The sequence below is a fragment of the Silurus meridionalis genome, chromosome 20 (assembly GCF_014805685.1).
Source record: "Silurus meridionalis isolate SWU-2019-XX chromosome 20, ASM1480568v1, whole genome shotgun sequence".
Lineage (NCBI taxonomy): Eukaryota > Metazoa > Chordata > Actinopteri > Siluriformes > Siluridae > Silurus > Silurus meridionalis.
Window position 1 is genome coordinate 7,211,227 of NC_060903.1, and position 13,647 is coordinate 7,224,873.

Here is a 13,647-nt window from a genome sequence, read left to right on the forward strand (position 1 = left end):
TTATACAGTATTGCTTTTTATTTGCAAACAATACCAGAAGCAGCGTGACAATAAAATATGCTACACTGCTTTACAAACAAAGCTTTCAGACAAAATTCAAGTGTTTAAGTTTCTAGTTCCAAAACAGCACACCTCATAAAATACTGGAACTTAAAACTATATATTTTTTCCATTGCATGATGCATTGTCCATACAAACTACAGCATTCCACAACATCTTTGGAAGGAATAAGCATCAAACGATTTTACACATTTTAACAATTTAAATGTCTCAGTACACGTCAAACGTCATATAAAAAGCTGCTAAACAAACAACAACAAAAAATAACCTTTGACCTTTACTGAAAACCATACAGCTTTAAAGATTTCAGCCTCTATAGCCAGCTGCACAGTAAACTGACATTCATATGCAATAATTCCTAATACGATGCACACTAATACATCAACGCCTTTTCCTCAGATATTGTATTGAAGAGAGTATTGTGCGTGTTCAACTGGAGCCTACAGTACAAGATTTGTCAACTGCATAGCTAAGGAACCGAGAGAAAAATAAAATAAAAAATGCCTCTGTCTGAACCAATCACAGTGAATATATTCGTTAAAGTGCTTACACAATCTCTATGAAAGGCAACAGCATGCTTGTGCTCACCACACACACACACACACACACACACACACACACACACACACACACACACACACACACACACACACACACACACACACACACACACACACACACACACACACACACACACTCCAGTCGTCTTTTAAAAAATTCATATCGCATCAGTAACTTTCAGTGATTAGACAACATGACTGATGCTTGGGGAAAATAAAAAAGTCAATTCAAATAATTTTTTTTCCCCATTTCCTTTGCTTTTCAAATCATTCCTCCAGGCGAAAAAAAAAAAAAATCCCTCAACCGGTTCAGTCTTGATCCTACAGCTTACGATAAATACATTCTCAAAGCCCTTTTTATATCTTGCTTTATATGGTACTCGGCCATGCGATTATCACAAGTGAAATAAATAAAAACAGTGGACACTCTAAAACGACACACGTCATCAATCGTTTGTTCACGTGATACTAATTTAAAACATGCCAAAACCTCTTCGGCCTATTTTAAAAACAACAAACCTGTATTTGCATCCACGTTGGGTTGACGTGAAAAATAACAAACCTTTGAAAAGCTAAAATTGCAATTACTAGGTGTGAAGTATAAAGCTTAGTAGACCTGTTCCGAAGAGGACAACCACACACGCGCACACGTCATTATTCATCACATTAGTGTGAGAGGGAGAGACAGTGGTGATCGGAACCACTGCAAGCTAAGTGTGTAGTACGATTTCAGCCAGAAGAAGCAGGGGTGCAAAAGAGACTCTCAGATGGGCTTATACAGCAGAGAGGTCACATACTTCTTCTTATACCGGTGAGTTGCGCTGAGGACCATCACACCATCCTGAACAAAAAGAGAGAAAAACAAAGCGTGAACATGTTAGTATTTAATACACTTTAAATGCTTTTCCACCACTCAAATCAGCAACACAAGTTCATTGTTAGGACAATTCTGTCTAAGGGGAAAGTTCAAGAAAGGTCCATGTGCTCATCATATTATTTAACTTTTTTTTTCTGGGCTGCTTATTCAGGTTCTGCAAATCACTTCGCTTTGATGCGATTGCATTGACAACGATACGATGCATTAAAGTTATATATGAAGCAGCTACCGATGCGATGTGATTCACCCCTTTTACAATTCAGTGCGAACAGATCTCGATTAGAATCAACAGTGAAATTCAAAGCAATAGAAAGAAAACGAAAAACATGATTTTAGACAATTCAATATAGTACAGACAGTTCGCTTTTATTTATCTTTGGTTTAAACAGACAGCAAATCATACATTCAATGGAGTACTTTCTGACTTCTAATGCGTGGCCCTTTCACAAACTTTGTATGCAAAAAAAAAAAGTAATCGATGCAAATATGTTCAAAACAATGCATCATGATACAAATGCCAACTTTTATCCTATGCACACTTTTTAAAAATAGATGCATCACATTGTTAACCTTTTTGCCGATGCACTGATGTGAATAAATGAATCTTACCGTTCATATTATAAAGTTTATTGTCCTTATACACAAGCACTTACGTTTAAGCCCCTTACCAACAAAAACAAAGGACAGAAATGCAGAGGGTTGTGTTTTTTCATGTCAAATGTATAATATAATAATAATGATGTGACATGAAAGCAAAAAGCAAACAAAAACATTGGTATTATAATACAGCTGAAAGGATCTGAGGGATAAATGAAAAGACCTGAGGGGTATAAACTTTTAAACAGGATGATCGTTGTAAACTGTTATTAGTCATTGTTACATCAGCTATATAATCTTATGCAGCTTGTAGCAATTTAAATGTTCCAACAATTCCCATTTAAAAGTTTACACCCCCTGTCTTAAAATAGTAGAACAGGGGTGGCCAACCAGTCAGAGACCGAGAGCCACATTTTTGACTGTGTTACCGCAAAGAGCCACATCATACACATGGGCACACATGAACATCACCCATCCCTTCCTCTTACTCTTACACTTACACTTACACACACACCTCTGCTCAGCCAGATTTATTGTAAATGTCACACACCAACATAATGACAGAAATTGACTCCTACAGTTCTAAGACCACAGGACAGTCATTTTCAACAATGAACATTGTGTGCACTGTCTCACACACACAAACTCTGTTTAACCAAGTCCACAAAAAAATATAATAATTTACAATAGCGTTTTTCTTTTACTATGCATGTTACTAAGTGGGACTTTTGGCATTCCTTGCCTTAAACAATCCCCTTCAAATCTGCCTCGTATTCCGTTGTTGCCACTCGAAGCAATTCTTTCACATGGGTGTCAGTCAGAACAGATCTGCTTTGATTTCACGTGTTTCAGGGTAGAAAACAGACTTTGTGTGTGGTTTTTTTTGTGCGTGTTCACTTCGCTTAAGTTCAATATGGTAATTTCGTCAAACGCGCATGCGCGTGAGATGAATATATACCGCAGGGGGGGGGCAATTAATTTTTACAAGGGGCCACATGAGAAAGCTGAATTGTGTCAGAGGGCCACACCAACGATGATATTTTAGGGATAATTTTTTGTGTTATGCCTTTTGCCTCGGCACCATCACTGGAAAACTTTCCTGCCTTTTCAAAACGTCCGCTACAGACGGACTACGCATGCTCGGATTGACTACTTTTCTGCGTTCTTCTCATATTTAGAATGGCAATCGGGATGTTTGGATTTCAGGTGATAAATTAAACCCGACTTGGAGAAACTCTTTGCAGATACACCCCCTCTTGAAATTTCAGCATTGCATGTTTTGCAAATCGCGATCCGCACACCACAGATGTGTTGCTCTTATCCAGATAACCGTGTGCTGCTGCGCTTTTTTATTGCATCATTACAATTGTGTTTCTGCCGTGTTGTTTCGGTGATTTAGGGATTTCCGAAAATTCTCGGTGCATCCCTGTAATTTATGATTGGCCTCATGCCAAGGTCTGATATACCGCAAAGTTTCCCAGTAGGGGCAAGCTCATTTAAGTCTTAAAAATACCGTATTGAACTCAAGCAAAGCGAACATGCACGTTAAAAATCAAACACACACAAACTTCGAAAGGAACGTAAGAGCCGCATGAAACCAGCCAAAGAGCCGCATGCGGCTCGCGAGCTGCGGGTTGGCCACCCCTGTAGTAGAAGTCACAGGTAGAAAAGATGATCAATATACAGAAGGTGCTGGAAAACCAATAATGTGCAGATCCTGGAGAAATTTCTAAAATTCTTAAAAAGGTCTGTGGAACTGTTTAGGACAAAAAGGGAATGGTGACACTTTATCCCTATGGATTTATTTTTAATTGCATGTTTAATTATTATATGAAAATAGATGACAAAAAGTCACAGGAGTTTCCTGATACAATCACTGCATGAATATTGCTAATTGTAATGATCACATTCATCTAAACAAATGATGCTTTCACAGCTAAAATACACTTGATTCTGGTGCATGGCATTTGAATTTAAATCCTGATATGCAAGTTCGTATTTTCCTCCCCAGTGCACAAACCTTAACTCCAAATATGTTCTATACTGAGCTGTAGTTTGCAAAGCGTGTGTGATCTATACCTTTATTGAGAGTGCGTACAGATGATTGAGCATGACGTGGTTGGGTTCAGGCAGCAGCGCAGGATCACACTGTACAAACACGCACACACACAGATTAACAGAAGATCAGTTTAAATATGAATTATTTCCTAGGATATGATTAACACAAGCTTTTTTATTAACTCACTGAGATGTTTGTGTCTTTATTGAGGATGACTTGGAGGAGGTGAGGAGGAAGGATGGGTGGGGCTTTAAAGCGCTCCTCTGGTCGAAACATGTACATTTCCTGTCCGTAAGGACCGGGAGGAGAGCTGGACAGATCTAATAAAGAAAAAGACTGTGTTAAGACAGAACTTGCTTATGAATGTTTGGAGAGACACTGCTATAATAATATACTAATGTGATGAGATGTCATGAGGAGATGAACTAGAGCTACACTATATGGACAAAAGTACTGGGACACCAGTCATATGTTTCTTCCCCAAACTGCTACCACAGATTTGTACAGGATGTCTACACAATTGAATAGGATGTAAAACGTGTTCCAGCTTCACAATGCCCCATAGAAATATGATTTACATTGGTTTAGAAAGGAAGATCTTGAGTGGCCTGCTGTAGAGCTCTGACCTCAACCCTACTGAACACCTTTGGCATGAATTCGAATGCTGACTGCACCCCGGGCTTCCTCACCCTGGATCATTACCTGACTTTACTAAAGCCTTTGAGCTGAACAAGCAAAATCTAAACGAGCACATTCCAAATTCTAGTGGAACATCTTCCTGGAAGAGTGGAGGTCATTAGAAAAGCAAACAGAGACTAAATGTTGACTGGCTTGTACAAATAGCACCTTGTTATCAGGTGTTCACATACATTTGTCTATATATACACAGTGGTGTAAAAGTGTTTCCTGATTTCTTATTTTTTTGCATGTTTGTCACACTTTAATGTTTCAGGTCATGAAACTAATTTAAATATTAGTAAAAGATAACACAAGTGAACACAACATGCAATTTTTAATGAAGGTTTTTATTATTGAGGGAAAACAAAATCCAAAATTACATGGTCCTGTGTGAAAAAGTGTTTGCCCCCTAAACCTAATAACTGGTTGGCACACTTTTGTCTCGTCAGTCCAAAGAGTATTTTTTCCCAAAAGTTTTGGGGATCATCAAGATGTTTTCTGGCAAAACTGAGGCAAGCCTTTATGTTCTTTTTGCTCAGCAGCGGTTTTTATCTTGAACCTCTGCTATGCAGACAATGTTTTGCCCAGTCTCTTTCTCATGGTAAAGTCAGGAACCCTGACCTTTACTGAGGCAAGTGAGGCCTGCAGTTCTTTGGATGTTGTTGTGGGGTCTTTTGTGACTTCTTGGATGAGTCGTCGCTGTGCTCTTGGGGTAATTTTGGTCGGCCGGCAACTCCTGGGAAGGTTCTCCACTGTTCCATGTTTTTGCTATTTGTGAATAATGGCTCTCACTTTGGTTTGCTGGAGTCCCAAAGCTTTCAAAATGGCTTTATAACCTTTTCCAGACTGATAGATCGCAATTACTTTTGTTTCTCATTTGTTTCTGAATTTCTTTGGATCTCAGCATGATGTCTAGCTTTTGGGGATCTTTTGGTCTACTTCACTTTGTCAGGCAGGTCCTATTTAAGAGATTTCTTGATTGCGAACAGGTGTGGCGGTAATCAGGCCTGGGTGTAGCTAAAGAAATTTAACTCAGGTGTGATAAACCACAGTTTTAACACAGGGACATGTAGTTCTGGATTTTGTTTTCCTATAATAAAAAAAAAAAACCTTCATTTAAAAACTGCATGTTGTGTTCACTTGTGTTATCTTTTACTAATATTTAATATAGTTTGATGAGCCGAAACATTAAAGTGTGAAAAACATGCAAAAAAAAAAAAAAGAAATCAGGAGGGGGGGAACACTTTTTCACACCACTGTGTATTTATTTTGTCATACCATAATTGACACCTATTCTTGCTTTTTCCAGATGTGCAATATGAAAACATCCCTTTGGGATAGATTTTTAATCCGAAGCGATTCAGTATGAATAATAGTGGCATTAACATTTCATACCAGAGGTGTCGGAGCACTCGAGCGAGTCCACATGCAGTGCGTCAAACACCTCGAAGTCAGACTTTTTCACCTTGATCAAGTTGTTGATGGTTCCCATCTGACTGGTTACAACCGGCTGTGAAACAAAACACTAATCATTACATCTGATACCCGACCACTCTTTTTTGTTAATAGACCATTTTTAAGGTTGGAAATATGTCTAAGTAGTGCAGCGTTATTTCTGATAAGTATAAATAATTAACCATTCCCGATTTCAGGTATAAGTTTGATTTACCTTAGAAGGGTCATGAAGCCACTGTCCATCAACAAAGAACTTGTACTGATGCTCACCCTCCGGCAAGTCCAGGATGGCAACAAAGTCATTATGGCTTTGATGTGGAGAAAGAAAAGTGATTATGTAATGCTTATTGTTTTATGTCATTATATAAGGACAAGAGGGCGTGCTGGTACAGGAACAATCAATGGCACGGTGGCACTCTTGTCAAGTCAAGTCAATTTCTATAGCGCTTATTTATAATAAAACTAGGAGCTACTGAGCAACTCATAAAACATTTGTGTCATTTGTTTCACTCTTGTGACACAAAGAGTTCCATAAATACTGTGATTGGCAGTTACTACAGCAACACCACCAAGCTGGATAATATAAACCTGTGATTTGTCTCAAACTTCAGCCAGAGCTGCTGTTATAAAATTCAACTGTGCTATGGTTCATATAGTTTTACAAATAACACAAAAATTATTTAATGCATACACACAATATTACATGTTCTAATGCAGTAATCATAGGGCTGGACAATCAGCCCCAGAAATACTCCTCAAACACTCTAACAAGGCATCCACCTTTTATTAAGTGGGATCTTGGTGCTCCAGTTGTCGAAAGAGCCAGAGATGTAGACATCTTTCCCTCCTCCTGCCCAGCGGATCACAGTTGGACGATCCTGGGGGGCTGTCTTCACCAAATCATTTAAATCTGGAGGTAAATCCTTCTCCACTGGAGCCTGTGGGGGGTCATGTTGAAGAGGTCATTTTGGTATACACTTTGATGAAAAAAAGATTCTTACTAAAGTAAGCCTTTTTCCATCTCAATCAGTAGTTAAGACTCGCACATAACCTATCCATGAAGAAACTCCATTGATTTAATATTCAAATCCTGTTGAATGTTTTATGTAACCTGATCGTGTAATAAACTCTGCATGTGGTACTAGAATACATTTCAATACCTTTACTTCAGGGCCGTGAGTGTTAAAGATGTTCGGATCATCCGTGCTGTCCACCATCTTGCTGGGTTCAAGGTCTTTATGGGCACCGCCATCTGAACGATGAGCTTTTGGTCCATGGCGTTCAGCAGCTACACGGTCACTGGTATTGCCCATAGCGAAACACAGAGAAATGCTTCCTCCTGCAATAAAGAAGCATCAAGCATTCAGGTCATGCAAGCCCAGAAATGTGAAGAAGTGAAAGAAGATGCAACCACCCAAGTGCAAAATTTAGTTTAGTCTGACTTGCACCCATCTGCCACAGCAAGCTGCCCAAGCTGGTACTTGACCAGCTGTTAAGTGCTGACAGAAACTAACATTATTGCTATTATTCCCAGTGTTCTCCACAATGAATTTAAAATGAAACCCACATGACAGAAATTATTTCACACCTGTACTGATCAAAATAAGTCAGAAATAAGACAACTGGAAAGTAACTAACCAGTTTGACCAGCCTGCATTTTGAGAGCCATCCTGTCTGACAACAATGGATTTTCAGTAATCGGAAGACAAACCAGTCATGTCTCTTTACGTGTAAACATTTCAAGTTCCAAAAATACATTTCTTTTCCAAAGTCGAATTCCAGACATTGGCTACAGGATCCCATGTTTTCTCTGATCTATGGTGCATCCAAAAAGTATTCACAGTGCTTCAATTTTTCCACATTTTGTTATGTTACAGCCTTTTCCCAAAATTCATCAGTTTCCTTTAAATTCTTAAAAAAAAAAAATAAATAAATAAATAAAAAAAAAAAACATACCCCATAATGACAACATGAAGGAAGTCTATTTAAAATCTTTGCAAATGTATTAATTTGCAATGACACTTAAAATTGAGTTTAGGTGCATCCTGTTTCTACTGATCATCCTTGAGATGTTTCTAGAACTTGAGTGGAGTCAAACTGTGGTAAATTCAGTTGATTGGACATGACTTGGAAAGGCACACACACTTTTATATAAGGTTCTACAGTTAACAGTGCATGTCAGAACACCAAAGTCATGAAGTCCAAGTAATCGTCTGTAGACCTCAGAGACAGGATTGTATCAAGGCACAGATCTTGGGAAGGGTACAGAAAAATTTCTGCAGCGTTGAATAAGCAAAGTGGCCTCCATCATCTGTAAATAGAAGTTTGGAAACACCAGGACTCTTCCTAGAGCAAGCTGCCTGGCCAAACTAAGCGATCGAGGGAGAAGGGCCTCAGTCAGGGAAGTGACCAAGAACCCGATGGTCACTCTGAAGGAGCTCCAGCATTTCTCTGTGGAGAGAGGAGAACCTTCCAGAAGAACAACTATCTCTGCAGCACTCCACCAATCAGGCTCGTATGGTAGAGTGGCCAGAAGGAAGCCACTCCTCAGTAAAAGGCACATGACAGCCCACCTGGAGTTTGTCAAATAGCACCTGAAGGACTCTCAGATCATGAGGAACAAAGATTGAACTCTTTGGATTGAATGCAAAGCATCATGTCTGAAGAAAACCAGGCCCCACTCAGCTACAGTAAAGCATGGTGGGGCAGCATCATGCTGTGGGGATGTTTTACAGCGTTCCATTCTCTTTTTATGGCATGTGTCTACTACAATAGTAACTTATCTGGTTTTAAACTTAATGGATTTACTGTCAACTAGCCATCTACAATTATCTTTGAAAACAATAAAAAATTTTACTTACACAAAATGCTTCACCTCACATACACAAATGCTGTTTGTATTTTATTTTTTACAGAAAGAAACAACCCAGCAAAGGCGAAATCCCCCATGTGCTACTCAACAAGCAGCCACTATAAGCTTTATAAAATAAAAAAATGTACAAGAAAAATGAAAGATAGTGGAAAACAATAAGTGGCTTTAAGTAAACTTTTATACATAAATACACTAAATTTATTTGGTTATATTAAGCAAAACATCTTATAAAAATTTTGTTTTTTTAAATTCACACACACACACACACACACACACACACACACATCAATCGAGTTAAACATGTAATCGCGATTAATCGCAGGATTGTCATGAGTCAACTTGTGATTAATCACAACGTAATCGCACATTTTTCTGTTCTAAATGTACCGTAAACTTAATACTTTTAAGGGTTTTAATATTCTAATCAACATGGGCATGGGCAAATATGGATGCTTTATGCAAATGTTTGTTTATTATTAGTGAAACCAGCAAAAATACAAAAATACTTTTTTATATATTCAAGTTTAAAAGTAATCATGAGGACATAAAACAGAACTTTTGCTATGTTTCCACACGGACCGTTTTAATTACCGGATGTGTGCATCACAGTGGAATTTGGTCCTTGATTTAAGACCTGGCGCATCAGTAAAACAAATGTTTACTGATAAACATTTTTTTCAGTGGTGTTTATTTATTATTTATTATTATTATAGCAGAGTTGCCTCTCTACATGTTCTATCCATGTTTTACATATTTACTGAAACATTCATGACCTTCCTCACTGGAAGGTCAGGTCTGGACCTGTAAACAGAGCATGGATTAAATTCCACACCGCTGTGTGTGTGTGTGTGTGTGTGTGTGTGTGTGTGTGTGTGTTAATCTGAACTGTTCAGACTGTATTAGAGACTCGAGCTGCTGATGAGAAGAGAGAAACCAACAGGCTTCTCCATACACACCGCTAACACCCCGTGCTAACGCTAACTGCTCTCAGCCTTACCGTCTCTACCGCCGGGTTCCAATTCTGACCCAAATACACTCAACATTTCATACAACCGGAGCACAAAATCTCCTCTAAACAACAGACAATAGAAACAATATAAACCCATACCACACACTCGCCTCTGACCGTCCGAACCGAGTCTATTTCTTCACTTTCTGCTCCAACTTCAACAACATTCTTGACGTGAGACTGAAATACGGCGAGCCCGATGTCCCAAATTGATACTAAAACGCGTTTTAATCCTGCCCCCGGTGTGCTTTAAGGATTGGCGATATTTTTTTTTACTAAAGACCAGTATTATATATATATATATATATATATATATATATATATATATATATATATATATATAATAGTAATAGTAATACTATTATTATAGTAAATTATAGTAAATAAATAGTAAATAATTGTACAACAATTATTTACAATTATTTACTATTTATTTACTATTATTTGCATGGAAGTAAAACGGAGAGAGAAGTCCAGGTGCTAGTTCCTGGGTGTCTCTCCTGGTTTAGACACTGAATGGCCTGCAGGAAGAAGCTCCTTCTTATTCTCTCTGTGTTTGCTTTCAGATAGCGAAAGCACTTTTATATTATTAATTATTAATTAGGAAGTGGTAGCTCCGTGGTTAAGGCATTGGTCTTTGGATCGGAAGGTCACAGGTTAAAATCTCACCACCACCAAGCTGCCAGTGCAGGGCCCTTGAGCAAGGCCCTTAACCCTCAGTTGTAAGTTGCTCTGGATGAGGGTGTCTGCCAAAATCATATAAATGTATAAATATTTAACTCAAACGTTTTATGTGTAGTGTCCACAATATCTCTGTCGTTAATTTCTACAGAAATTATACAGTCGACATTATTGTCAGAAACACTTCTAAGGAAAATAAATCAACACTTTCTGACCAGTCAAAATCTAAAATTCAACCATACCTTAATAAAACAGGGGCCACTTGATTTCTTTAGCATCATTGAGAACCTTGTCTACAAATGCAACCATAATAACTAAAATAAACAATTACTTATATACGAGTAATGTTGTTTATTAAGTAAAATAATTAAGTGGTTTTGCTTTGTATTAATACTGCAATTACTTTCACATAACACTGGCTTTTGTTATTGGCTTTGGCTTTTGTTACTGGGGATAACTGTTCTGCTTTGCTGATTTCTCTGCTTGGTGTCTAATAGTGCATCTTACTGATTGAAAACTTGAAGACAAAAACAAAGACACTCAAGCATCATTTTGGGCAACTGCAGGTTTGGTTTGACAATTTCAGCGAAAAAAAATTGCACTTAAATTTAAAGTAATGGAGTAATGTCTGTTGGAGACTCTGTCTAAAGTATATGTTTGTAAAGAAGTAATAGTGTGTAGTGCATTTGACTGCTTGCTTGTAGGTGCTGTCTTAATTTTAGCATATGCTCGTTCAAATTCTTTCAATTAGTGGAGAACTTAGCATTACGGCACCTCTCATATAACTGCAAAAACAACAAATAGACAGATGTTGCCAAACCTATTTGCAGCCAGGGGCATGTCCTGATATTGGGTATGTGAGGTAACTGCATAGAATTATATGTATTTATTAATGCTTTAAGTGCATTTTATTTTTACTATCAATTTTCACACACAAAAACCAAACCAGTTACACTGATAGACTGGTAGACTAAAACAACCCAGCCATTAGGGTTGCACAAGCCAGTGCACTTTTAGTGCTTGTCGCAAGCCCGGATAAATGGGGAGGGTTGCGTTAGGAAGGGCATCTAGAGTAAAACATGTGCCAAATCAAATATGTGGATCACAAATGAGAATTTTATACTGGAAAGGTCGAGGCCCGGGTTACCAACGACCGCCACAGGTATCGTTAGCCAACAGTTACCGATTTACTGTTGGCCAAAGGAGGTGAGGAGAGGAGGAAGACATCTACAGAGACAGCAGGAGAAGGAGATGTGTAGGAAAGTAAAGTTTATGGTTGGAACTTTAAATGTTGGTACTATGACTGGTAAAGCGAGAGAGGCAGCTAATATGATGGAGAGGAGAAAAGTAGATATGTTATGTGTTCAGAAGACCAAGTGGAAAGGGAGTAAGGCCAGGAACATTGAAGGTGGGTTCAAACAGTTCTTTCATGGTGTGGCTGGAAAGAGAAATGGTGTAGGGGTGATACTAAATGTTACTAAGTTTAGTAAGAGTGTAGTGGAGGTGAAGAGAGTTTTTAATAGGGTGATGAATATGAAGCTGAAAGTTAAAGAGGTGATGATAGCGTCATCAGTGCTTATGCTCCACAAGTGGTTTGTGAGGTGGAGGAGAAGAAACAATTCTGGAGTGAGTTAGATTAAGTAGTGGAGAGTGTACCTAGGTAAGAAAGATTGGTGATTGGGGCAGACTTTAATGCGCATGTAGGTAAAGGGAACAGAGGTGATGAGGAGGTGATGGGTAGGTATGGCCTTAAGAAGAGGAATGTGGAAGGGCAGATGGCGGTAGATTTTGCTAGAAGAAAGGAATTGGCAGAGGTGAATACATATTTAAAAACGAAGAAGGAGCATAGGGTGACATATAAGAGCAGAGGAAGGTGCATGCAGGTGTTCTATGCAGGTGATGCAACCTGAAAGAGATTGAAGACTGTAAGGTGTTGGCAGGGGACAGTGTAGCTAGACAGCATTAGATGGTGGTCTGTAGGATGGCTATGGAGGTGAAGAAGATGAGGAGGAGAGTGAGGAAGGGACTTGGTGTGACAACTGGAAAGAGAAAGGAAGACAACAAGATGTGGTGGAATGAGGAAGTACAGAAAAGCATAAGGATAAAGAGGTTGGCGAAACAGAACTGGGATCGACAGAGTGATGAGAAAAGTAGGCAGGAGTACAAGGAGATGCGGCAGCAGGTAAAGAGGGATGTGGCTAAAGCAAAGGAAAAGGCATATGAGGAGCTGTATGAGAAGTTGGACACAAAGGAAGAAGAAAAGGATTTGTACTGTTTGGCCAGGCAGAGGGACCGAGCTGGGAAGGATGTGCTGCAAGTTAGAGCAATAAAGGATGACGATGGAAGTGTTTTGACTAGTGAGGAAAGTGTGTTGAGAAGGTGAAAGAAGTCTTTTAAGCAGCTGATGAATGAGGAAAATAAAGATGTGGAGATGGTGAAACAGGAAGTGGATAGGATTAGTAAGAAGGAAGTGAGAGTAGCAATCAAGAGGATGAAATGTGGAAAGTCATTTGGCCTAGGTGACATACCAGTGGAAGCATGGAGATGTTTAGGAGAGATGGCAGTGAAGTTTTTAACAGGATTGTTTAAAAAATTTCTGTAAGGTGAGAGAATGCCTGAGGAATAGAGAAGGTGTGTGCTGGTAACATTTTTTAAGAATTAGGGAGATGTACAGACCTGCAGTAACTGCAGGGGAATGAAGTTGATCAGTCACAACACGAAGTTATGGGAAAGAGTAATGGAAGCCAGGCTAAGAGAAGAGGTGACCATCTGTGAGAAACAGTATGGTTTCATGCCGAG

The 13,647-nt window shown here is 38.8% G+C and overlaps 1 protein-coding gene across 2 annotated transcripts; it reads right to left on the reverse strand.

Annotated features, from left to right (window-relative positions):
• prkab2 (protein kinase, AMP-activated, beta 2 non-catalytic subunit) lies at positions 1 to 10,400 on the reverse strand. 2 transcript variants are annotated; one of them, XM_046877060.1, is made up of 8 exons: positions 10,267 to 10,400; positions 7,447 to 7,625; positions 7,067 to 7,224; positions 6,501 to 6,594; positions 6,227 to 6,341; positions 4,340 to 4,473; positions 4,174 to 4,242; positions 1 to 1,461 (listed from the first exon to the last, which is right to left on the reverse strand). In XM_046877060.1, exons 2-8 carry the CDS (start codon positions 7,597 to 7,599, stop codon positions 1,384 to 1,386), a joined length of 801 nt encoding a protein of 266 aa, XP_046733016.1. In that variant the 5' UTR covers positions 7,600 to 7,625; positions 10,267 to 10,400; the 3' UTR covers positions 1 to 1,383. The 2 variants fall into 2 exon arrangements, with proteins under 2 accessions (XP_046733016.1, XP_046733017.1); XM_046877061.1 differs by having other exon boundaries at positions 10,278 to 10,368.
• Between the last annotated feature and the right edge of the window lie 3,247 nt (positions 10,401 to 13,647).